At 42.3% G+C, this 24,210-nt stretch overlaps 2 protein-coding genes across 6 annotated transcripts; both read left to right on the top strand.

The window, feature by feature from the left end:
• Positions 1–8,427: 8,427 nt before the first annotated feature.
• On the top strand, positions 8,428–9,924 carry LOC100017553 (uncharacterized). Its single transcript, XM_001365170.4, has one exon. The coding sequence runs from the start codon at positions 8,611–8,613 to the stop codon at positions 9,742–9,744; it is 1,134 nt and encodes a 377-aa protein (XP_001365207.1). The 5' UTR covers positions 8,428–8,610; the 3' UTR covers positions 9,745–9,924.
• Positions 9,925–11,046: 1,122 nt separating this feature from the next.
• Positions 11,047–18,996, top strand: LOC100017586 (actin-related protein T2). Of its 5 annotated transcripts, none has more exons than XM_056795974.1 (6): positions 12,466–12,499; positions 12,923–13,035; positions 14,622–14,814; positions 16,118–16,336; positions 16,645–16,739; positions 17,762–18,996. In XM_056795974.1, the coding sequence occupies exon 6, from the start codon at positions 17,794–17,796 to the stop codon at positions 18,928–18,930; it is 1,137 nt and encodes a 378-aa protein (XP_056651952.1). In that variant the 5' UTR covers positions 12,466–12,499; positions 12,923–13,035; positions 14,622–14,814; positions 16,118–16,336; positions 16,645–16,739; positions 17,762–17,793; the 3' UTR covers positions 18,931–18,996. The 5 variants fall into 5 exon arrangements, with proteins under 5 accessions (XP_001365268.1, XP_007492098.1, XP_007492099.1 ...); XM_056795973.1 differs by having other exon boundaries at positions 16,076–16,336; XM_007492036.3 differs by lacking the exons at positions 16,118–16,336; positions 16,645–16,739; positions 17,762–18,996 and having other exon boundaries at positions 11,048–12,499; positions 14,622–14,808.
• The last annotated feature ends 5,214 nt before the right edge of the window (positions 18,997–24,210 follow it).

Raw genomic sequence — 24,210 nt, 5'->3', positions numbered from 1 at the left:
CACTATATCATCTAGCTAGTTGCCTCTGTAAGATGTAAAATGATAATCCTATTAATAATCTTATTAAATTATAATAATCATTAAATTACCCCAAAAGTGGAACCATTTTATGCACCTGGGCAACACTCTGTAGCATATTAAATACAAGAGAACAATAATAGCAGTATAGCAACTTGTCCTGAGACCATTTCTATATGTATTCTATCCAAAAAAATTCTTCTAAAAAAATGAGAAAACAATAACAACCTCTTCCATTTATACACCACCATTTCACAGTTTACCAAATTCTTTGGCATCTTTTATTCCATTTCATTTCATTAACTAATCATTTCAGAAGGGTCAGTGAAGACTCTCCCCATTTTACAGATAAGGAAAATTGAGGATTAACAGAGTAGATTTGAATCATCTAGATTCCCACAGATGGTAAGGGCAAGAGGAGTGGTCTCAAATCTTTCAACAGTAGCTTCTTCATTCATTCATTCAATATAGCCTCATCACAGGGGCAGCTGTGTAGCTTAGTGAATTGAGAGCCAGGCCTAGAGATGGGAGGTCCTAGGTTCAAATCTGGCCTCAGACACTTCCCAGCTGTGTGACCCTGGGCAAGTCACTTCACCGCCATTGCCTAGCCCTTACCACTCTTCTGCCTTGGAACCAATACTCAGTATTGATTCCAAGACAGAAAGTAAAGGTTTAAAAAGTAATAAAATTTAAATATATATATATATATATATATATATATATATAGCCTCATCACACATATACTATTTATCAGGTGTTGTATCAGGCTCTGGAGATACAAAGTCCTAAATAAAACAAACAAACAAACAAACAAATAAATGAATAAATAATTTAATGAATGAATGAACAAATGAATGAATAAGTAAGCAAGCAAACAAATAAATAAGGAAATAAGTGAATGAATGAATAAATAAAGGAATGAATGAATAGATAAATGAATGAATGAATGAATGAATGAATGAATGAATGAATGAATGAATGAATAAAAGTCTAGTACCATCTCAATCTTTTAGGGAGAAGGGAGCAGGAGAACACTGAAAAGAAATGCATTAAAAATAAGTGCACTGTTTAAAAATAAACCAAAAAATATCTACAAGGCAATTTTGGCACGTGGGGATGAGATATGAGCAACTGGAAAGGGGAGGAATAAGAAAAAGGTTGTGTAGGAGGGGGCCTGCCTTGTTCCAAGTCGTACAGCTTTTTGTGTGAACTTTCCCCCTAGCCAGCTAGCTGTCCATCCTCAGGGAAAGACTAAGTTACCTGAAAGGACCCACTGAGGCAGATTTCTTTCTTTCTCCAAATTGCTCCGGTGAGATTCACTATCAAGATCTCAGTAAGAAGCTATGGGCTCTTCCAAGATCATAGCCCAGCACCCCATGCTCCCCCTAGAAAGCAAAGCTAGAAAACCATCGATTCCCTTTCCCCAACCCCCCAAACCCCAGGTGCAGCCCTTTGTCCAACAGGGTTACCCCCTGTTCCTCTTGGCTGTGGTCTTTCCTCAGGGCCCAACCTGTAGCAAGGTCTGGTTGCCAGATGTGCAGACCCCTTACTAATGAGCCGGTCTCACTGGACTATAATTGGCAAAGACCTTCAACACTGGTGACTGGGGCTTAGGGGGGAAAGCAAGATGGAGCATGAACCTTTCTCCTTTCAAAATCCAGGCAGGAGCCATGAGCCATCAGAAGGGAACTTGATTCCTTCCTGGATTCTTGTCTGAAAGTCCCTAAACCATTCCTAGGCGGAGCAGACCCCCAGAGATGCTGACCCTGTATCTCATGACCAAGAAGGATGATGGCTCTGCTGGGTGAGAAGCCAGGAGAAGAGGGTGGGCTCCCACAGCTTTCTCACAAGTGGAACAATACCAGGGAACTTCTCTGTATAATACATAAATGATTACTATTCAAAATAATCACCATAATAAGGATTACACTGGGAAGGAGAATGATGGAGCGGCAACGAGTTGGCCTATAAAGTTATTCAAGCGATTTATGAGCGAGGACCAACGCAGGGGGGCAGACTCAGGCTCAGGTTAACTACTGTTTTATAATCAGAGCCGGGAGAGGGAAAATGTCCTTGTTTTAATAACCAAGGAAACGTGCAAGAAGAATACTCCTCTGTAAACTCTAAGTGAGCCCTGCTGAACTAAATGGCGTTTCTGTTGCGATGAATATAACATCCAGTTGAATGATTAGGACACCTGTTGACATTAATACCGAATTATACAGGGAAATATGTGAGCAACACCCAGAAACATATATCTATACACACACGCACATACATACACAAATATTAAGAGGATTAGAAGAATTACTAAAAAAAATGGTTATTGCCGTGTTTAACATTAACCTGTGTTTAGCTATTGAAGAGACTGAAGTGGGGAAAATATCAGGCCCCTGGCAGAAACAGAGTGAATGTCTGTGCTAAGGAGAAACGTCCCAGAATGCACGTGAAAGCATGCTCAAATACATGCATGCATCCATTTTATTTTGTAAGTTTGTAATTTATTTATTTTTACCAGTTTCATACAATACCAAATTTCCATCTAAGTTACCCAAAGTTATATGTTACACAAATGTGTTTTGTTTTATGTGCCCCTTGCCCTTGCCCTCTGTGGGATTCTAGACTATTCTAATCCACTTTCTTGAGCCTTAGTTTTCCTTATCTGTGAAATGGGGAGAATCTTTACCACTCCCTAACTATCCTCACAGTATTCAAATGACATAAAAGATCTCTTATCTCTCAATTTTCCTCATCTGTAAAATGGGGAGAATCTTCACCATTCCCTTACCATCCTCACAGTGTTCAAATGAGATGAAAGATCTCTTAACTCTCAATTTTCCTCATCTGTAAAATGGGGAGAATCTTCACCATTCCCTTACCATCCTCACAGTGTTCAAATGAGATAAAAGATCTAAGTCTCAATTTTCCTCATCTGTAAAATGGGGAGAATCTTCACCATTCCCTTACCATCCTCACAGTGTTCAAGTGAGATGAAAGATCTCTTAACTCTCAATTTTCCTCATCTGTAAAATGGGGAGAATCTTCACCATTCCCTTACCATCCTCACAGTGTTCAAATGAGATGAAAGATCTCTTAACTCTCAATTTTCCTCATCTGTAAAATGGGGAGAATCTTCACCATTCCCTTACCATCCTCACAGTGTTCAAATGAGATGAAAGATCTCTTAACTCTCAATTTTCCTCATCTGTAAAATGGGGAGAATCTTCACCATTCCCTTACCATCTTCACAGTGTTCAAATGAGATAAAAGATCTAAGTCTCAATTTTCCTCATCTGTAAAATGGGGAGAATCTTCACCATTCCCTTACCATCCTCACAGTGTTCAAATGAGATGAAAGATCTCTTAACTCTCAATTTTCCTCATCTGTAAAATGGGGAGAATCTTCACCATTCCCTTACCATCTTCACAGTGTTCAAATGAGATAAAAGATCTTTTAACTCTCAATTTTCCTCATCTGTAAAATGGGGAGAATCTTCACCATTCCCTTACCATCCTCACAGAGCTCAAATGAGATAAAAGGTCTTTTATCCCTCAATTTTCCTCATCTGTAAAATGGGGAGAATCTTCACCATTCCCTTACCATCCTCACAGGGCTCAAATGAGATAAAAGGTCTCTTATCCTTCAATTTTCCTCATCTGTGAAATGGGGAGAATCTTCACCATTCCCTTATCATCCTCACAGGGCTCAAATGAGATAAAGGATGCCAGAGAATTCTGTAATTTTTTTTTGTCACAACATGTAATTTTGTCACTAGTTTTAAGGATTTGACCTGCGATTTCATTGGTCCAGAGAGGTAAGAAAAGTCCTCCTACCACCAAATGCAGGTTGCATCTTCTTTCCAATTCAGTCTTAGCATGTTTCCTAGAATGCTAAGAGATTATAAAAGACTTGTCTAAGATCACACAGTCAGTCATCAGGTTGCCGGAGTTTTTCCAACTTGGCGTTCTATCTCCTCCCATAAATGTTTGCATTGAATTTTCATTTACATATTTAGATCTGTATACATATATAACTATTCCGATATAATTGGTTTTATTTGTAATGCTGTGTGTTTCATTTTATGCATTTAAAGACATTATTCTGCGAAGGGGTCCCTAGACACAGTTCATGAGGCACTGCCAAAGGTCCGTGGCACAGCTGACCCCATTGACTCCAGAACTAAAGTCCACAGTGACAGGAGAATATAATTCTGGAGCCTTACGTTCTACCTCAACAGTGAGTCCCTTCAAGCTGCCCCTTACTGGTATTATGATCTTCAGATCTTTCAGCTCTCTCTCCATCTTTCGGTTTCAATGCTCTTCCCAAACTGTGGGGCCCCTGAATAAACTCCAAACTGCAGATATGGCCAGAGCAGGGGGAGGAGGGAATAAGACTAAGCACCTACTATACCCTGGATGTTATGCTAAGCAACTTTCAAACATTATCTTGATACTCACAACCACAATGGCAGGCAGGTTGATCCCTTTTTTATAAGGAAACTGAGGCATGCAGCTAACAAATGTCTGAGGATGGCTTTGAGCTCTGATATTGCTTCTGGACAGCAAGGTGGCATAGTGGATAGAGACTCATCTCCCTCGAGTTCAAATCTAGCCTCAGACACTTGCCTAGCTGCATGGCCCTGGACAACTCTCTTAACCTTGTTTGCCTCAGTTTCTTCTTGTGTCAAATAAATGAGGAAATGGCAAACCACTCTAGTATCTTTGCTAAGAAAACCTCAAATTGGGTCATGAAGAGTCAGACACAACTTAAGTGACTGAGCAACAACTGCTCTTGCTCGTTGACTCCAGACCCAGCACTGTGTACACTGTGATGCCTAGTTCCACGTCAATCCTTCTTCTCCAGTTCTGAGGATCCTAGACAGAGCATGGGTAAATAATGGCCAACAGGACATCCAGAACAAAAAATGAGGGCCCCCAGCATTTCTTTTTTTCTGTTCCACTCTTATGAGGGATGGTAAAGGAAACCCTTCCCTTGGGGAAAGTCTTCCTGCATTTTAAGGGAGTTCTTCAGGGAGTCCAAAAGAACTGTCCTTGTCTATTTTTTAAAGGCACATTGGCCTCATGAGCACAAAATTGAAGAGATGGGGATTAATGAAGCAATAAATTACACTGCAGGGAGCCACATTCTCTGGAAACATACAGAACTACTAATGTGTATCTCCCACTTACCTGAGAATGTTCAGGAATTATTCCAGGGCTGTTGGGTCTATTTATCAAAAGAGTTATTAGAAGTTCTGGGTTCACATGAGAAGATTATTTCGTTTTCCAGAATGTGTTCTCTTAAAACAAGGGAACTGCAAGTGATTTAGGAACGCCTCACTGTGAAATGAAGTTGAGGCACCGAAATGGGTGGACATGGCCACTGCAACATTAGAACATCTCAGAGTTGGGATGGATATTCAAACTAGACAGGAATTTCTTCCACGATGTCTTTGAGAAAGAGACATTCAGTCTTACTACCCGAAGACTTCCAGAAAAGGAGCAATTCACCATCTCCTTTCCAGGTCTCCCATTCATTATGCTTTCAGAGAGCTCAGATTGTTAAGAAGCTTTTTTCCTTCCATTTAGCTTGGACACACGAGCCAAGTAGCAGAACAAATATAATCCCTCTTTCATAAGACAGTCCATTAAACACTTTAAAATAATTATCATGCCTCCCCATTTAAATCTTCTCTTCTCCAAGATGATCAATTAGTCTGCTTAGGGTTGTTTTGTTTTGTTTTTAAGATTTAATGAGGGGGCAGTTGGGTAGCTCAGTGGATTGAGAACTAGACCTAGAGATGGGAGGTCCTAGGTTCAAATTTGGCCTCAGACACTTCCCAGCTATGTGACCCTGGGCAAGTCACTTAACTCTCATTACCTAGCCCTTACTGCTCTTCTACCTTGGAACCAATACACAGTATTGACTCCAAGAAGGTAGGTAAGGTTTTAAAAACAAAAACAACAAGATTTAATGAGATAACATAAAGTGTTTTGCGAATGGAAGCTCTATAAAAATTTGTCCCTCCTCTTCCTTTTTCTTCTTTTCTTCTGCTTGCAACATTTTTATACTTTTGTCACAACTATTTCATCTTTTTTTCATGACTTCTCCCCCTCTCCCTGCCACAGCAAAAGAAAACAAAAAACAAAGGGGTTTCAAATGCAACCAATATTAAAAGGCAAACAACAAACTGGGAAAACATCTTTAGAGCAAATACCTCTGACAAAACTCAAATATATAGAGAACTGAGTCAAACTGATAAGAATACAAAAACATCCCCAACTGGCTAATGGTCATATGAAAGGAAGTTCACAGATGAATAAATTAAAACTATCTTTAGTCATATGAAAAAATGCTCTAAGTCACTATTGGGGAAATGCAAAATAAAAGAACTCAGAGATATCGCCCTCACACCTACCCACCTGGCTAATGTGACAAAAAAGGGGAAATTATAAATGTTAGAGGAACTGTGGGGAAATTGGGAAACTAAAAATTGTTCGCTAATACACTGTTGGTGGAGCTGTCAACTGATCATACCATTCTGGAGAACAATCTGGAACTATGCCCAAAGGGCCATAAAATAGAGCATACCCTTTGACCCAGAAATACCACTACTAGGTCTGTGTCCTAAAGAGATCTCAGAGGAAAAGGACTTACTCATACAAAAATATTTATAGCAGCTCTTTTTGTGGTGACAAAGAACTGGAAACTGAAGCAATAACCATCCATTGGAGTGGCTGAACAAGTTGTGGCATATAATTGTAATGGAATATTATTGTGTCATAAGAATTGATTAACAAGATGATTACAAAAAAACCTGGAAAGACTTATATGAAGTGATGCAGAGTGAAACAAGAAGAACCAAGAGAACACTGTACACAGTAACAGCAATAGCATATGATAACCAACTGTGAATGACTTAATTATTGAGACAAGGACTAGGACAACTCCCAAGGGACTCATAATGAAAAGAATATCCACCACTATGGGAGGAATAGAGTCAGAATACAGATAGAAACATATCATTCTTCGACATATTAATATAATTCATTTTTCTCTAGTGTAAGCAATATGTTTTGTTTTACAACATGATAAACATGAAAATACATACACTATGATAAAGTAGGTACAACCTATATCATATTACGTGCTTTTAGGGGGAAGAGGGAGGGGAAAGAGAATATGGATTGCAAAAGGTTAGAAAACAAGTATTAAAAATTGCATTAATGTTTAATCTGGAAAAAAATTTAAATTGAGGGAAAAAACAGAGGGACTCTTCCAAAAATGTGGCTTCCATGGGGCTTCTCAGATCACTGTAGTTTTCACTAATGTAGTGATCAGTCAGGCTGAGGTCAGACTTGAAGTAGGGGACAAGGGGATGACCACTACGATCTCCCCCACAACCCCTCCTCCTCCCTTTTTCCTTCCTTCCCTCACTTCCTTCTCTTCTTCCTCCCCCTTCTCCCTCCCCCTTTTTCCTTCATCATCATCATCATCATCGTCATCATCATCATCATCATCATCATATCATCTTCTTCATTAAAAAGTGGAGGGGGCGATCTAGGGAGATAGTGGATTTCTTTTCAATGATTATATGCAAGCTTGAGTAAAATCATTTGTCAAGAACATTGCAATAGTTTTCATTTGTTGTTTTAAGTAGATAGCAGATGATATTCCTCCTAACTCTAAGATTATGTATGATTCCAAAGTTTCTAGTCCCTCTGGCTTCCCTGCCCTCCCCCTGCCTCCTTTAGACCTGCTTCAGTCATAAAGAATCTTAGAGCCCACCAACTCCAATACCCTCATTTTTTATATATCTGATAGGATATGAACATATATTTCCTGTGCTCTAAGGCCAGTACTTTATGTACTACACTACTGGGATGTTGACAGATGGATGGATGAATATGTGTGTGAGAGAAAGACAGATAGACAGATCTGACAGAGACAGGGAGGAGGAAGAGAAGAATTGAGCTGCAAAGACAAAAATGAAACCAGCCCTGTCCTTATTGAGCTTATGTGTGATCCATAGATAGAAAAAAGAGAAAAATACAAAAGAATGAAAGCAAGAAAGAAGAGCAAGAGAGGAAAGAAGGAAGGAAGGAAGGAAGGAAGGAAGGAAGGAAGGAAGGAAGGAAGGAAGGAAGGAAGGAAGGAAGGAAGGAAGGAAGGAAGGAAGGAAGGAAGGAAGGAAGGAAGGAAGGAAGGAAGGAAAAAGATAAAACCGCAAATACTAAAGCAGTCATCGTGGGAACTGTAACAACACACACGGACACATCTCAGAGCAGAACTTCTCTGGATTTGAAAGAAATCAAGCCTGCCCCTGTCTCTTACCTCCCTGTCACCCAACGCTTTGTTACTTCATCACCCATTGTTGAGTACCGAGGGACCGAAATGTAAGAAACCAGAAAGAGAAAGTTCCCCAGGAAACAGTCTGGGCTTGGGGTGACAATGTAGCAGACTCCAACTAAGTCCCTTTGAAGAGTCTGGCCCTGTGTGATGTAAACAGTCTAGAACTTCAAACCTTCTAAACTTCCATCCATTTAATTTTCACCCAAAGCCATCTCACCTAGGAGCATAGCTCCCTGACCATGCTTGACCCCAAAGTCCTAGAAGTCCCCGCTGTGATATTTGACAATGGCTCTGGACTGTGCAAGGCAGGAATTGCTGGGGATAATGTCCCGCGGTCAGTCATCACCGCAATCGTTGGTCGCTCCAAGGCCAAAGCCACCATGTTAGGAGCTGGACAGAAGGAGTATTATGTTGGAGAAGAGGCACAGTCCAAACGAGGGGTGCTGTCCTTGAATTATCCCATCGATCACGGCATAGTGACTTCCTGGGATGACATGGAGCATATCTGGAGGCATGTCTATGAGTGTGAGCTGAGAGTCCAGGCCAACGAGCACCCGGTCCTGCTGACAGAGGCTCCACTCAACCCTCTGCAGAACCGAGAAAAGATGACAGAGATTATGTTTGAAAGCTTTAAGGTGCCAGCCATGTACGTGGCTGTTCAAGCCACGTTGGCCCTCTATGCTTCCGCCCGGACCACAGGGATAGTCATGGACAGTGGAGATGGGGTTACTCACACTGTACCCATCTATGAGGGCTACTGCTTACCCCATGCAGTTTCCCGACTCGACGTCGCAGGCCGAGACATCACTGAATACCTCATGAGGCTTCTGTTGGAAAGTGGACATTCCTTTGTGAGCACTGCCGAGAGAGAGATTGTAAAAGATATTAAAGAGAGACTGTGCTATGTGACCTTCGATCCCATCCAAGCCATGAAGATTAAATCAGAAGAAATCCTCAAAGAATATAAGTTGCCGGATGGGAACATTATCAAAATTGGCAACCAGCTCTTCCGAGCCCCCGAGACCCTGTTTATGCCAGCAAATGTTGGGGTTGAAGCCCCCGGGGTCCATAAGATGCTCTTTAACAGCATCCGAAAATGTGACATTGACGTTCGGAAAAACCTGTATAGTAATATCTTGCTCTCTGGAGGTTCCACGCTCTTCCATGGTCTGGATGAGAGGATTCTGAAGGAGATCCAGCTCCAGGCTCCTGGAGGAATCTCCGTCAGGATCATCGCCCCACCAGAACGGAAGTATTGTGTATGGATAGGAGCCTCCATCCTCACCTCCCTTACATCCTTCAAACATATGTGGATCACGACTTCCGATTATAAGGAGTTTGGCCCCACCATGGTTCACCGGAAATGTTTCTAAGAAGAGTGAGGGACTCCTCCCCACCCCCACCCCACCCCACATTGGAGTCTCAAGAGATCAGAGGGGTCTGTCTCAGGAAGCTGCAGACCAGTGAACTACCTGCATGCCGCCCACCGCCGTTGTTGTTTGAGGTAGCTGGACAAAGTTTAAAGAAAAATAAAGATTTGAAACCAACCAGAACCCAAACATGCATCTCATTCAGGCCTCCTTTGGATTTACGTAGATGAGTGAGGAGGGTGGGCACTGTGGTAGAACAGGACCTGGGATCAGAAGGTATGGGTTTGAATCCAGACCCTGAGATTTCTGAGTTGTGTGATGCTAGGCAAGGTAGATAGAACCTCTCTGAGGTTCAGTTTACTCATCTATAAAATGGGGCTGGCCATATGCACACTATGGAACTCATGGGATTGGTTTGGGGGAAAGCAACTGGGTGGCATAGCGAATGGAGAGCAGGGCATGGAGTCAGAAAGCCTCATCTTCCAGAGTTCAAATCCAGTCTCAGACACTTACTTAGCTGTGTAACCCGGGGCAGGTCATTTAACCCTGTTTGCCTCAGTCTTCTCATCTGTAAAATGAGATGGAGAAGGAAATGACAAACCTCTTCAGTGTCTTTGCCAAGAAAACCCCAAAGGAGGGTCATAAACAACTGAACAATAACCATACCATAGACATTTCTGCCTCAGGCTCAGAGATGTCAATAGACATAGCCACAGCAGCCAGGAAGTGTCAGCGTCAAGACTTGAACCCACAGGACCTATTTTCTTTCATGGTTCCCAGCATTTTTTAGCCAAAGGATAGGCAGTTCAGTACAGACAAGTGAAATGGGTCCTAACTCCTCTAAGAGGGTTTCCCCAAGCAGAGAATGAATGTCTCAAAGTATGTTACAACAGGAATTCCTTTAGAGTATGGGCCAAACCAAAATGGCATCTGGGGTTCCTTCCAACACAAAAGCGATGTGATTTTTCTGATATATACTTGCCTTTTATTATGATTTATCTTTTCCTGCCTATGCATATCATGATAGTAGAGTCCTTGAGGACAAGGGCTTTTACACAAACTTCCTGGCTGACTTGTGGAGGCGTTTGTTTCGATGACCTGCCCACCTTTCCCCAGTTCATTGTTGTTCTCTGAGATACTTTCATACCAAACTGGAAAAGCTGGTATGTTGAGCATCATGGATCTGAATCTGACTCCTCTCTGACAATAGGCAAGAAGTGGGAGGAGAGGAGGGTCTCCCAGGACAATGGTTGCCTAGCCTTGATTGTTACCTAGGGGAAGAAGCAGCCTTGAAAAGGTCTAGCCCCCAAACTGACTGAAGGAAACTGGGTCAACTAGTTGATCAAAGATGAGGGCCTCTCCAGAGCTTTCTGGACTGACCAACCAATCTCTGTGCTAGCAAGGCAAGAACCCCAGAAGCTTGGGTCATCCAACATTCCAAGATCTTTTCAATTGTCATAAAGCAGTGTAAGGAGAGAAGGAACCACTTTTATTTTGGCAAGTGAACAAGCAAGAAGTAGTGTGAGCAGAGAATGCGCCAAGAATGTTTAATCCACACATTTTAGAGACTCCTGCCGTCATCTTTGACAATGGCTCAGGGCTATGTAAGGCTGGCGTGTCTGGAGAGATAGGTCCTCGGCATGTCATCACTACAGTTGTTGGGCATCCCAGGTACAAAATGGGAAACAGCGAGCAGAATCAGAAACTGTACTATGTTGGGGAGGAGGCCTTATACAAGGGCGAGTCCTTATTTTTGCAGAATCCGATTGAACGAGGCATCATTACAATGTGGGATGACATGGAGCAGCTATGGAGACACCTCTTTGATTGGGAACTTGGGATTAAGTCCTCTGAGAGACCAGTACTCATGACAGAACCATCTTTGAACCCCAGGAACAACCGGGAGAAAATGGCAGAGTTGATGTTTGAGAGCTTCAAAGTGCCAGCCTTCTACCTATCTGACCAAGCGGTCTTGGCTCTCTATGCATCAGCTTGTGTCACAGGGCTAGTGGTGGACAGTGGAGACAGTGTCACCTGCACCGTCCCTGTGTTTGAGGGATATTCCTTGCCTCATGCAGTTTCCAAACTCTATGTGGCAGGGAAGGATATTACCGACTATCTCCTCCGACTGCTGCTAAACAGTGGGAGGACTTTCCCTTGTACCCTAGACAAAGGATTGGTGGATGACATCAAGGAGAAGCTGTGCTATGTGGCCTTAGATCCACAAAAGGAGCTGAGCAGGAGACCTGAGGAAGTCTCAAGAGATTACCGACTTCCTGATGGGAACATCATCCGTTTTGGAGACCAGTTGTTTCAGGGACCCGAGGTTCTCTTTGACCCAGAAGAGCTTGGTATACAGTTACCAGGGCTCTCCAAAATGGTTCCCAACAGTATCCTGAAGTGTGATACTGACATACAGAAGTCTCTCTTTGGGGATATTCTGCTCTCCGGTGGCTCTTCCCTGTTTCCAGGGCTAGATGACCGCTTAATGAAGGAAACAGAACAGCAAGCCCCAAAGGACATCCCCATCAAGATAACAGCCCCTCCAGATAGATGGTTCTCCACATGGATTGGAGCCTCCATTGTGACATCACTGAGCAGTTTCAAGCAGATGTGGGTCACTTCTATGGATTACAGAGAATTTGGGACATCTGTGGTCCAAAGAAGATGCTTCTAAATGTGTTTGATGAGCCAACCTATTACGGACATGCAGTTCTTACATTTCTTTGCTGAAGCAAGCAAAGACTTATGTGACAAGGTACAAAATAAAATTTGTAAAAAAAAAAAGGATGAAAAATGTTGGAGGTGGGGGTTTCCTTCCCTAATTCATGGCTTCAACTCATTTATGGTACACTGTTGACTCTGGAGACAGTCAGTCAGTGAACAAGCATTAAGTATTGTGCCCATTTATTAAGTACTTAAGTACAGACACCATGCTAAGTAATCCCTGAGAATAGGAAGAAAAGCAAAACTAGCTTCTGGCCTCAAAGAAATCTCTCTTGAGGGTGGGGGAAACTGGGTTCTGCTTCTGGCTCTGCTACATAACTGTGTGACTTTGGGCAAAGGTAACTAAAGGATATAAAAATTAGGCTTTAGGATATCCTCAAGAAGCACTGATAAATTTAGTGAATCAATCCCAAGAAATTGTCTTGGGCTCAGTGAGCCAACATAATTTTTTCAGGGTCATACAGAAGTTAGAGGAAGGATTTGAATGACTCTTCAGTCCCTGCTGAGAGAAGGCACCTTGGTCCTAGGAAGCACAGGACCTGAATTCAGATTGGACATCTCGAACAAGTCAGTTTCTCCATTTTTGCTATCAATTCCTTCATTTGCAAAAATTAGGGTGGGAAATTGACCTCAAAAGAATTCTAATGTCCCTTTTGGCTTCTCTGATCCCATGATTGGCTTGATAAGTTCATAAACATTTCTAGGAAGGGAAATATATTCCTCCAGCAAAGGTTGGAGGGACAGAAAAAGAAGAAAAAGTCTTAATAAGTAATTCTTAAGGTATATAAAGGGAAGATTTGCCCATATAAAACAGAATATATTTGTCCCTGACTTAGGACATTTACCAGAAAGGGTCTGCAGGGTTTAGAGGAGGAAGTCATCACTGGGGGAGGGGGGGGTTGAGAGGAGAGAATCAGGGAAGCCTTCTTGGAGAAGGTGTCATTTGAATTATACCTTAAAGGAGAGAGGAAGGATTTGGATGGCTGGAGACCAGAAGACTTTCCAGGTAGTGGGAATATACAAAAGCAAAAGCCTTAGACATGGGGAAATTAAAGACATGTTTGAGGAATGACTTGCAACTTAATTAAAAAAGAATGTGTGTGAAAGGGTAGAGAGTCCTGGAAAAGAATTCATCAATAGAAAAGGTGACTGGAAAGAACCAGGTCTTTGGAGGAGGAGAGCAGGAAGGGAAGAGGGGCTGGGGGGGGTGGGCGGGGGAAGAGAGAGAGGGGGGGGGCGTGTTTTAATTTCCTTCAAGAGGTACTTGCTGCTAATATTTATCCAGTAATGTTTGCTTTGAGTTTCTCTGCTTCCTGTGCCTGTGCTGCACTCTTGAAACATTCCAATGCTGAAAAGCAGTCCAAAAGAGACTTCAGAATGACTCTTAAAAGTACCAAGAGCTGGGCTCTTCTGGGCAGCTCACTTCTGATCACAGTTATATAGCTGGGGACTGAAGGAAGCTCTTGGGGATTGGGAGAGGGGAAGGGGGTGTTAGCAGGAAAGAAAAGGTTTGGAATGTTTTGAGATTTCCATCTGATCATACCTTTAGTCCTCACTTTAGCCTTGGGGAATTCTGAGATAGGTAGAAATCTAAGAAGGGATGGATTGGGGAGGAGTAAGAACTCTTTGATCAATAGGAAAGGAGTGGGAGAAGGAGGAAACTCCAAGGCTTCTGGAAATGAGATCAGGCTAGCAGGGGAGCAAATATGAAGTGCCTACTATGTGCCAAGCCCTGTGCTCAGCACTTTGCAAGTTTGCCCTCATTAGAATGTAAGTTCTTCCTGTTCTTCAGAACAGGAAGAGTCTGCTTCACTTTTCTATTTCTAATCCCTATTATTTCACTTATTCAATTATCATTCACTCACTGGAGTCAGAGAATCTAATTTTGATTCTTTACTCTGTGTGCCACCTTGTGTGTCATCAGAGCCATCTAGTCAGCTTCAATGAGCTCCAGGGGCTTATTGTTTAATTTTCATTGTAAGAATTTGCATCACTCCCCCGCCACACACCTCCAAGGTGCATTTCCTCAGACAATACCTGTACATAGTAAGTACTTGATAACTATAAGTCATATCTCCTTCAACATACTTATGAAGTCGATTTTTAAGTATAAAAATTTATATTTATATCCTTGTTCAATTTTATCTTATTAGATCCAGGCCAACTGTCCAGTCTGTCAAGATCTGTCTGGTCCTCACTCCATCACTTAGTGTCTCAACTTTGTGGCATCATAAGAGTTGATGAGAAATACCATCCATGGTTTATCCAAGTTACCGATGCTCATTCTGGTAGCCTAGGGCCAAATCTATGATCGCTTAAATATCCAGCTTTCCAAAAAGAGCCCGGGTTTGAATGGTTTTTCTTGCTCTTTATAAGTCTTCCTCCACTTATTTTATTTTAAAAACCTTTACCTTCCATCTTAGAATTGATACTGTGTATTGTTTCTAAGGCAGAAGAGTTGTAAGGGCTAGGCAATGGGGGTTAAGTGACTTGCCCAGGGTCACCCTGCTAGGAAGTGTCTGAGGCCAGATTTGAACTTAGGACCTCCCTTCTCTAAGCCTGACTCTCAATATACTGAGCCACCCAGGTGCCCCTCTCCACTTATTTTAGAAAAATGTGAATTCTTATTGATAAGGAATCCACCCTGGTCCCTAGCTCTTCTCTCCCTACCCCAAACACACTCAAACTCTCATATGCACAGGATGCAGGAAGATACATGAGTATTTTGATGAAAGAAAAAGAAAATAATAATTCAGTTCATCAGTCCAATGCCCTTTAGAATACATGTCAATATTAGAATCCTGGAAGTATCTGTGACAAAGATGCAATGTATCTTTTTTTTTGGTAGGACCTTTACCTTCTATCTTCAAATAAATACTAAGTATTGGTTTCAAGAAAGAACAATAAGGGCTAGGCAACTGGGGTTAAGTGACTTGCTCATAGTCATACTGCTAGGATGTATCTGAGTCATATTTGAAACCAGGACCTACCAACTCTACGTCTGGCTCTATTTACTAAGCCACCTAGTTCCCCTCCCAATAGTTTTCACCCATTAGGTACCCTGAGGTTCCAACAAAAGCATGAATTTTCAGGAGTCAGAACCTTTCCCTTCCCAACTCAGCTTCCCATTGCCCAGTCCTCAGGAAACAATGGATGCTCCTTTCTGGCTAAATACTGAATGCTGTCAGAAGTAACCCAGAGTCCCACCTTTACTCTAAATCTCAAGACTATTATCCCTTTCCTGACAATCACTGGAGAGTGGCACAGCCTCTGATGTTGCTTGAATAAGTAAGGAGTTGCCAACTACAATCTTCCTAGTACTATGGTGGCCAATGGACTTTGCTATAGACCTTACAATTGCTCCTTAAGGTCCACCAGGCCTTGCCATCTACCCTGTTGCTATACTCTTATGACTCCTTGGCTTTGTCATCAACCTGATTCAGCTAAATCCTTCAATGTGTTATTTTCCCCCTCATTAGAATGTGAACTCCTTCACTTTTCTATTTATATCTCTATTATTTCACTTATATGTTTAGCATATAGTAGTAGTAGTAGTCTCTCGGTAACCGAGGATGACTATTGTCTTTGTGTGTTTTTGTGCACAAAGACACTTGTGCATGAAAATTTAAGTGGAAAAGTCGATGCACAGAGACAGTCCCACTCTCTCGGCGTTGGAAGCCTGGGTCCATTGGCACGAAAAGTCGTTACATCTGGAGACTTCCTCAGCTGCATTGGATGGCCGTGTTGTCTTTTGTGCTCCAACATGCCCTGAGCACTCCACAGTGCCTTGCTGCGTCGCCATCTCAGCCGTTGAACCTTCTTATTGGTTTCTTCCATCTGTTCAGCCAAAGCAGTCTTCACATGCTGGGTGAGCAAAGCCCTGGTTCATCAGGGGTCCACGACGACCTGATGGCTACCCTCACAAGGTTTAGCTGGCCTGTTGAAGCCATTGCCCGGGGTATGGCCGCTGCCGCATGCTAGCAGCTACTGGGAGCCACAAGTGAGAGCTGGGTGTCAGGTGAGGGTCAGAGGCTGGAGAGCTGCCCTAGGAGGGCACGACAAGCCCTCCATACCAAAGATATTACTCCTCCCTAAGCACCCCATACACCCCAAGCATTAGCATATAGTAAAAATGTGACAAATTGATAATAATTGTTTTCCATTCCATTTCATTAGGATGCAGAGTTAAGAACCAAAAAGCCATGTATTTAAAGGGTAGCAGAGCTGAGTTTGAATCCTAGATCTACCCTTTGCCATCTGTGTGACCTTTGGTAAGTCCATTTACTTCCTCTGTACCCCATTTTCTGTATCTGATATAATGGAGTTAGATTAGATAACCTCCCATGTCCCTTCCATCTCTAAGGCTATGATCCCCTTCGATTCACACACACGCACACACCAGAAAATTTGCTGGGTCTATGATTTAGTAGATAGGTCCCAGGAAGTTGCTAGAGGTTCAACAATTTGCCCATTTTCACATAACTTACTATTAGTAAAATAACAATAAAATTTTTATATAGTATTTACTATGTGCCAGGCACTGTGCTAAGTGCCTTACACTTATTATCTCATTTGATCCTCATAATTACCCTGGGAGATGGGTGCTACTATTTCTCCCATTTTATAGATGAAGAAACAGAAGTTAAATGACTTGCCCGGGGGACATACAATTAGTAAATGTATGAAGCTAGATTTGAACTCGAATCTTCCTGACTGCAGGCTCTATAAGAGTCAGAGGTAGGACATGAACCTAGATTTTCCTGACTCAAAATCCAATCCTTTATCTGCCAGGCTTCTCTGATACTCCTAGAGGATACAGATAGTCCTAAAAATGAAGATTGAAGGGAATAGATTCAAAGGAGTAGCAGGAATGGAAGTACGCTTCCCTCTCTAAGTAGAAACCATCAACTCAGTATCTTTTTTTTTAAACCCCACTTTCCATCTTTGAATCAATACTATGTATTCTTTCCAAAGCAGAAGAGTGGTAAGAACTAGGCAATAGGGTTAAGTGACTTGCCCAGGGTCACAAATCTAGGAAGTAACTGAGGTCAGAATTAAACCCAGGACTTCCAATCTCTGGGTCTGGCTCTCTATCCACTGACCATCTAGCTGCCCCTAGCCCAGTATCTTCAAGAAGATCAATAATCCATCTTCTTGTGTGACAAAGAATATGCTCTACAACCACCATCACCCCCCTCCTCCAAAATAAGAGGCACTCGGAATGTCTGCTTTTGTGAAGATAAGATTCTAGAATACCTGGAACCAAGCATTGCATTCTACTTTCTCATCATAGATTCATGGCTCTCCAGTCCCCCATCAGGCAGGATGATAGCCTCTGAAATAACTAAAATACCATCTGCCATCTTCGACAATGGATCAGGCTTATGTAAAGTAGGCATATCAGGAGAGCAGAATCCCCGATTCATCCAGGCTACAGTCTTAGGTTATCCCCAAAGTATCAACTCCATGGCAAATACATGGCAGAAGGCATATTATGTTGGGCAAGAAGCCCAAGATAATAGAAGTATCCTCACATTGAACCACCCAATGCAACATGGGGTTGTCACCTCCTGGGATGATATGGAAAAGATCTGGGAACATCTGTACAAAGATGGTCTCAGAGAGACGCCCAAGCAGAGACCTGTGCTCCTAACAGAAGCGCCTCTGAATCCCCCAGAGAACCGAGCCAAGATGGTAGAGATTTTCTTTGAGACTTTCCAAGTGCCAGCCCTCTACGTGGCTCTCCAAGGTCTCATGGCACTCTATGCCACAGGGAAAAGCACAGGCGTTGTTTTGGAATGTGGGGATGGTGTAACTGCCGTCATCCCCATCTACCAGGGTCGCTGCCTATTCCAAAGCATATCCAGGTCTGATTTTGCAGGGGGGGATGTCACAAACTACCTGGCTGGGTTATTCTTGGAGAAAGGCATTTCCTTGATGAACACGGGCAGCAAGGACATCATAACTGACATCAAAGAAAGGCTGTGCTATATCATACCTGATCCACATGAGCGGATGAAAGAGGAAAACCTAGACTGTTCCATATATAACTACATCCTTCCTGATGGTCAGACCATGCAAATTGGGGATGAGCTGTTCCAAGTACCAGAGTGTCTCTTTCAGCCCTCCAAGGCCGGTTCCTCAGCTCCTGGAATCCACACATTAGTCACCGAAAGTGTATTGAAAAGCAGCCACCATTTCCAGAAAGATCTTCTGAACAACCTGATCCTGTCTGGGGGCTCCACCTTGTGCCCAGGGATGAAGAGGAGACTCTGGAGGGAGATACAGTCCCTTATGAAGGGATCCCTGAAGGTCAACATCATGGCCCCCAGTGACCGCCTCCTTTCAGTGTGGATTGGTGCTTCTGTCATCACGAGTCTGTCAACTTTTCAGCAGATGTGGATGTCCAGCTCAGACTACAATGAGCTTGGCCCCTCTGCAAAGCAGAATTGCTTCTGGTGAGGCCGGCATTCTTGACCAACCAACAACATCCAAATTATAAAAAAAATACAGAGATCTCCAACCAAACAGCTGTAGTGTGTGGGTTCTCTTGAGAATGCTTCTTTTAGGCATGAGCTGGATAGAATAATCCTAGGAACAGCTCCTGTGGCTATAAGTCTGAGAATGAGGTCTATTGGAGGCCAATGGCTAGGTCATTTTCCTATCAGTGACCAAGACCCCTCCTCACTTAAGGGAAGGAGCTTTATTTGGTCTCTGGCCTACAACTACATGCCTGCAAGAGATAGGTAGACCCTGGCCAAGTCATTTCTGTCTGCTACAGTTTCCTCTTCTGTAAAACGAGGATAATAGCAGCACCCTGCCAGAGTTATTGCAAGGATGAAATGAGAGGTCACTGTAAAAATGAGCACTCTCATCTGGGACAAAGAAGTCTTCTCAGTATTTGTTTCCCTATTCCCCATCACTAAATGTGCACCAACTACTTGAGATAGGGACCCAGGCCTTCTGGAGTTCTGTCACCCTATAGCATAACCTGCTTACCATGTAGCATCTTCAGGCAGTTGTATCAGTATATATGAGATGGATGGATGGATGGATGGATGAATGAATGAATGAATGAATGAATGAATGAATGAATGAATGAATGAACAAAGGATTGGAAAAGTAGTAGAATGGTCATTCTGGCTTTTTTTTTGCAGTTCCACTTTGTCTTAGTTTCTCCAAAAGACAGTGAGACACAATATCTAAAGCTCTATCCTCTGATCCAGAAAGATTTTCATTCAGGTCCTACCTCTGTCTCATATTGGCTGTGTGACCCTGGGCAAGTGCTCCAGGAGACTCTCAAAATTAGCTTTTGTAGAGAAGGCGTCAACCTATATTGGTAGCTGGACTTTTCCTTATCTGACAGTTAGTTCCCTATGTCAGGGAAATCCCAGGTCCAAGCCTACTACTTCATATGTCTCTTGTATAAGAGGCAGAGCACTAAACTTGGAGTCAGGAAGACCTGAGATCAAATCCAGACTCAGATAGTTACTAGTTGTGTGATCCTAGCAAGTGTGTGACCCTGGTAAAAGCCCTGCAGAAAGAAATCAAAAGACCTTCATTTAAATCCAAGATGTGATCTAATTCAAGTCTTTATTAAGAACTTTCTATGTACTTGGAATAATACTAGGCCCTGAGGGTACAAATATAATACTATGAACAATAATAGCTAACATTTAAAGCTTGAAAAGCACTTTATGTACAGGGTGTCCCAAAAATCTTAGTGTATTGTAAATGTCGATGGCTTATTTAATTTATGCACTCATCCTGTGAAGTAAGGGCAAATATTATCCCTACTTTACAAACAAGAAAATCATGCTCAGAGACATAAATGGTTTTGCTCAGCTAGGGATTGTTTCTGGTAAAATTCCAACTCAGATCTTCTGGACTCCAAAGCCTCTACTGCATTATATGGTTCCTTTTCCCAAAGGATCCTACATTGCACTGAGAGGGAACAGAACATAGAAATGGTTTAGCATCTCTGAGATAATTTGAGAAGGACAGAAAATGCATTCTTAATTCGGAGGACCCAGAAAAGTTCTCCTGTAGGACATGGCATATGAACTGAGGCTTTAAGGCAGTTAGTTTCAAAGAGACAGAGGTGAGAGGGAAGGGACAGCCTTAAATGCCAACTTGAGAAGTTTGTATTTTATCCTAGGGGTAATAAGAAGCTATTTAAAACTGCTGAGCAGGGGAGTGATATGGCTAGATGTGTGCTCCAGGAATAAAATCTTGGCAATTATACAGAAGTTTGATTGGATAAGGGAGAGGCTGGAAGCTAGAAATCTGATTAAGATATTGTAGAAATTGTCCAGGTGAGGTAATAAAGTCTTGAATTAAAATGGCAGCCTTTTAAGTGGAAAGAGAGGAAATGGATGGGAGAGATTTCAAAGGTAGAATCAACAAGATTCAGCTAGTGATTGTATATGTGGGGCGTGGGTGGGGGGAGGAGTTGGGAAAGGGAAAAGTCAAAGAGACCAAGATGACTTCATGGTTACACAACTTGATGACTGGGAGGACAGATGCTTTCGACCAAAATTAAGAATTTTGGAAGAAAGATGGAGTTAGTGGGTGAAAATAATGAGTTCTTTTTTGGACATGTCAAAAAACTTTGAAAATATTTTATGACTTGCCCCCAGCTTGCTGTGTGGCCTTGGGCAAGTTATGTTGCCTCTCTAAGTACATCAGTTGCCCAATCTATAAATTGGAATAATCAGTGCCCTACCTTGATGGAGATGGAAAGAAATAGGTGGGGGAGAAATGTCTGTACTCACCACTTCAAAGGAAAAAGAATGAATGGTATTATTGTTTCAAAAGTTGTGCCTTGCCCTACTCTGCTTTAAAATGGGTATGATGATCTTGAGAAATGTCCAAAGTAGAAGGGGGAAAGGACAGGGAAATATTCTAGAGTTGATCACAATAAAGCTATTCATTTGACTTGGAGAAGTGATGATCTGGGTGGGATCCTGCAGCTGGGAAAGGGTGGAGGGGAGGAGAGAGTAATATTTGGCTTTTCAATATTGTTTGCCTGATTCTCAGACAAAAACACAAGTCTTGCTGCTATTCTACATCTGAGAAGAAAGCGGAAAAGAGAGAGACAGAAAAAGAAAGAATGAGACCTCAGAGAGACAAAATGTCAAACGGAGACAGATAGGTAAAGAGACTGAAGGAGATAGATACATTTCAAAGATTTCAGAAAAAGGGAGAAAGGGGCAAGTTAAACAGACAAAAGGAAAGAGGGAGATAAGAAAAGAAAATGAGGAGGGGCAAAACAGGGAGGGAGGAGTCATAGATTCTAAATCTAAGAGAAGAGAGAAAAGGTGTAGAAAAATAGGAAGATTTTTAAAGCTGAAGGAAGAAAAAAGAGGGAAGGGAGGGAGGGAGAGAAAGAGAGACAGACAAACAGAAAGGGAGACTGGGTGATGGGGAGAGGAGGGTGGGGAACTATAGATTTTACAGTTAAGAGAAAAGAGAGAGTTTAGGAAAGGCAAACATATGAGATGTTTAAGAGAGAGAGGAGAGAAAAAAGAAAAAAGGTGACAGAGAGAAATGAGGTGGGGGAGGGCTACAGATTATATAGCTAAGAGAAGAGAAAAAGAGAAAGAGAAGCAAACATATAGGGAGATTTTTAAGAGAAAGAAAGGAGAGAGAGAGGCAGAGAGAGGGGGAGAAAGACAGAGACAGAGACAGAGACAGAGACAGAGAGAGACAGAGACAGAGAGAGAGAGAGAGAGAGAGACAGAGAGACAGAGAGACAGAGAGACAGAGAGACAGAGAGAGACAGAGAGACAGAGAGAGAGAGAGAGAGACAGAGAGAGAGAGAGACAGAGAGAGAGAGAGACAGAGAGAGAGAGAGAGAGAGAGATTGAGGAGAGAAGAACACAAGAGGCAGACAGATTCTATGGGTTTAGGGGAAACAAAACAGAGACAGACAAGAGTCAGTAGACAAGAGAGGAGGTGGAGGGTAGTAGCACTCAGACATTTTATACGCAAGAAAAAGGGGTATCAAGACAAACAAAGAAGGGACTTAAGCATGCTTCTTCCTTTGAGAGCCGGGGGTGAAGATGCAGCTAGAAAACAAAAATGTACTAGCCAGCTTCCAATACTTGTTTAGCCTTGCCCAGTTGGAGGTAGCTTCTTTTGACATCCCTGCCCTCACATCCCAATTGTGTTCCTGCTACCTGGAGTACATTGCCTGGTATAAGCCATGGGCAATTCCTGATCTCTTCCCTCTCCACCACCCCCACAAAAGGCTGCTCTGTTCTCAGGAGCCAGCCCCAACAGGGAGTGGGACACATAGACAGTCATCTTAACCAAAGAAAATTGGTTTAGAAACAATTATTTGACTGAGTAGGTAAGAACTGGGAGAGGGGGTGGTAGTATAGGGGAACAGCACATTTTATATCTTGGAAGGGATATCCAAATCCAATCTCTATCCCCTCAAATGTGGGAGGTAGGGAACTATGGGTAGGGAAAGGAAGGAAGATCCTTCCATTTCCAGGAGATCCCCAAGCCTTGTGTATCTCACAAAGTCCCTTGTAGCCAAATACAAAATCCTAAAGGGAATTCACAACTGGAAAGATGTGTTCTATTGAGGAAGAGTCCTGATAAAGTCCTGGTTAGTTCAGCCTGATGTCTACACTAGGAATCTTATCCACATGAGACCAGATATTCACAGACAAAAGGTGAAGACATGGTAGAACTTTGGCCAAAGGATCCATTCATTGGAACAAGAATGCTCTTCCTTCTTACTCAACCAATCCCCAGATCCAATCAGATACTTAGTCTTGTCTATATTATGTCATCACATGGCCCACATCTGTCTCCTTGCCATAGCCAGCACCACTTTAGGTCTTCATTATTTTTCACTTGGATGATTGCTATAATGTCCTAAGTGGATACTGCTTCCAGCCTCTCCCTTCTCCAATCAAATCCACACAGTGCCAAAAAAAATCTTTCTAAAACATTGATTTTGGGAAATTTATGGGACCAGATCTTTCTAAAGCATAGATTTGTCCCCTATCAATTTCCCAAAACCTTCAATAACTCCCTTTTGCCCCCAGGATACAATTCAAACTATTGCCAGGCTGATTTCCAGACTTCTTGCATATAAATCTCCCACCTTTGTGCCTTTGTCCAAACTGGGTCCCCTATTTTCCCCTCATCATCCCATCCCATCATCACTTCTTCAAGCCCATAATTTCATTTAATGGTAAGTTCATGTGCCACTTTCTAAGGGAAGACTTTCCTGAAACTCCTGGTTATCAGGGGTCTCTCCCTTCCCCTTAGATTATCCTCTACTTGGACTTTGTATCTAGGCTAGACAGAAATACAGACTGTTTTTCTTCTTTTTGAATCTTCCATGTGTGCCTAGCCCAGAGATCTACATAAGATAGATTTTGTCCCTAAGGTGTTGTGTGACTCTAGGCTAATCATTTCTCCTTTCTGAGGAAAAGTTCACAATTTATTCATCTATAGAAGTGGATGGGTTAGGGAGCAGTTAGGTGGCTCAGATTACTGAGAGCTAGGCCTAGAGACAATCCTGAGTTCAAATGTGGTCTCAGACACTTCCTAGCTGTGTGACCCTGAGCAAATCACATAACCTCCATTGTTCAGCTCTTAGTACTCTTCTGCCTTGGAACCAAAACACAGTGTTGATTCTAAAACATATTTTAAAAGTTTTATTTGTTAATTATTACTTTTATTAAATTATTGATTTATTTATGATTGGTTTATTTTATT

Source organism: Monodelphis domestica, chromosome 4 (assembly GCF_027887165.1).
Source record: "Monodelphis domestica isolate mMonDom1 chromosome 4, mMonDom1.pri, whole genome shotgun sequence".
In the NCBI taxonomy this organism is placed as follows: domain Eukaryota; kingdom Metazoa; phylum Chordata; class Mammalia; order Didelphimorphia; family Didelphidae; genus Monodelphis; species Monodelphis domestica.
Note: the sequence above shows the minus strand (reverse complement) of the source record. Positions and strands in the feature narration are given on the sequence as shown.

Bases quoted from the DNA above. Each gene is read 5' to 3' on its own strand.
- LOC100017553 (XM_001365170.4), top strand. From the start codon at position 8,611: ATGCTTGACCCCAAAGTCCTAGAAGTCCCCGCTGTGATATTTGACAAT.
- LOC100017586 (XM_056795974.1), top strand. From the start codon at position 17,794: ATGATAGCCTCTGAAATAACTAAAATACCATCTGCCATCTTCGACAAT.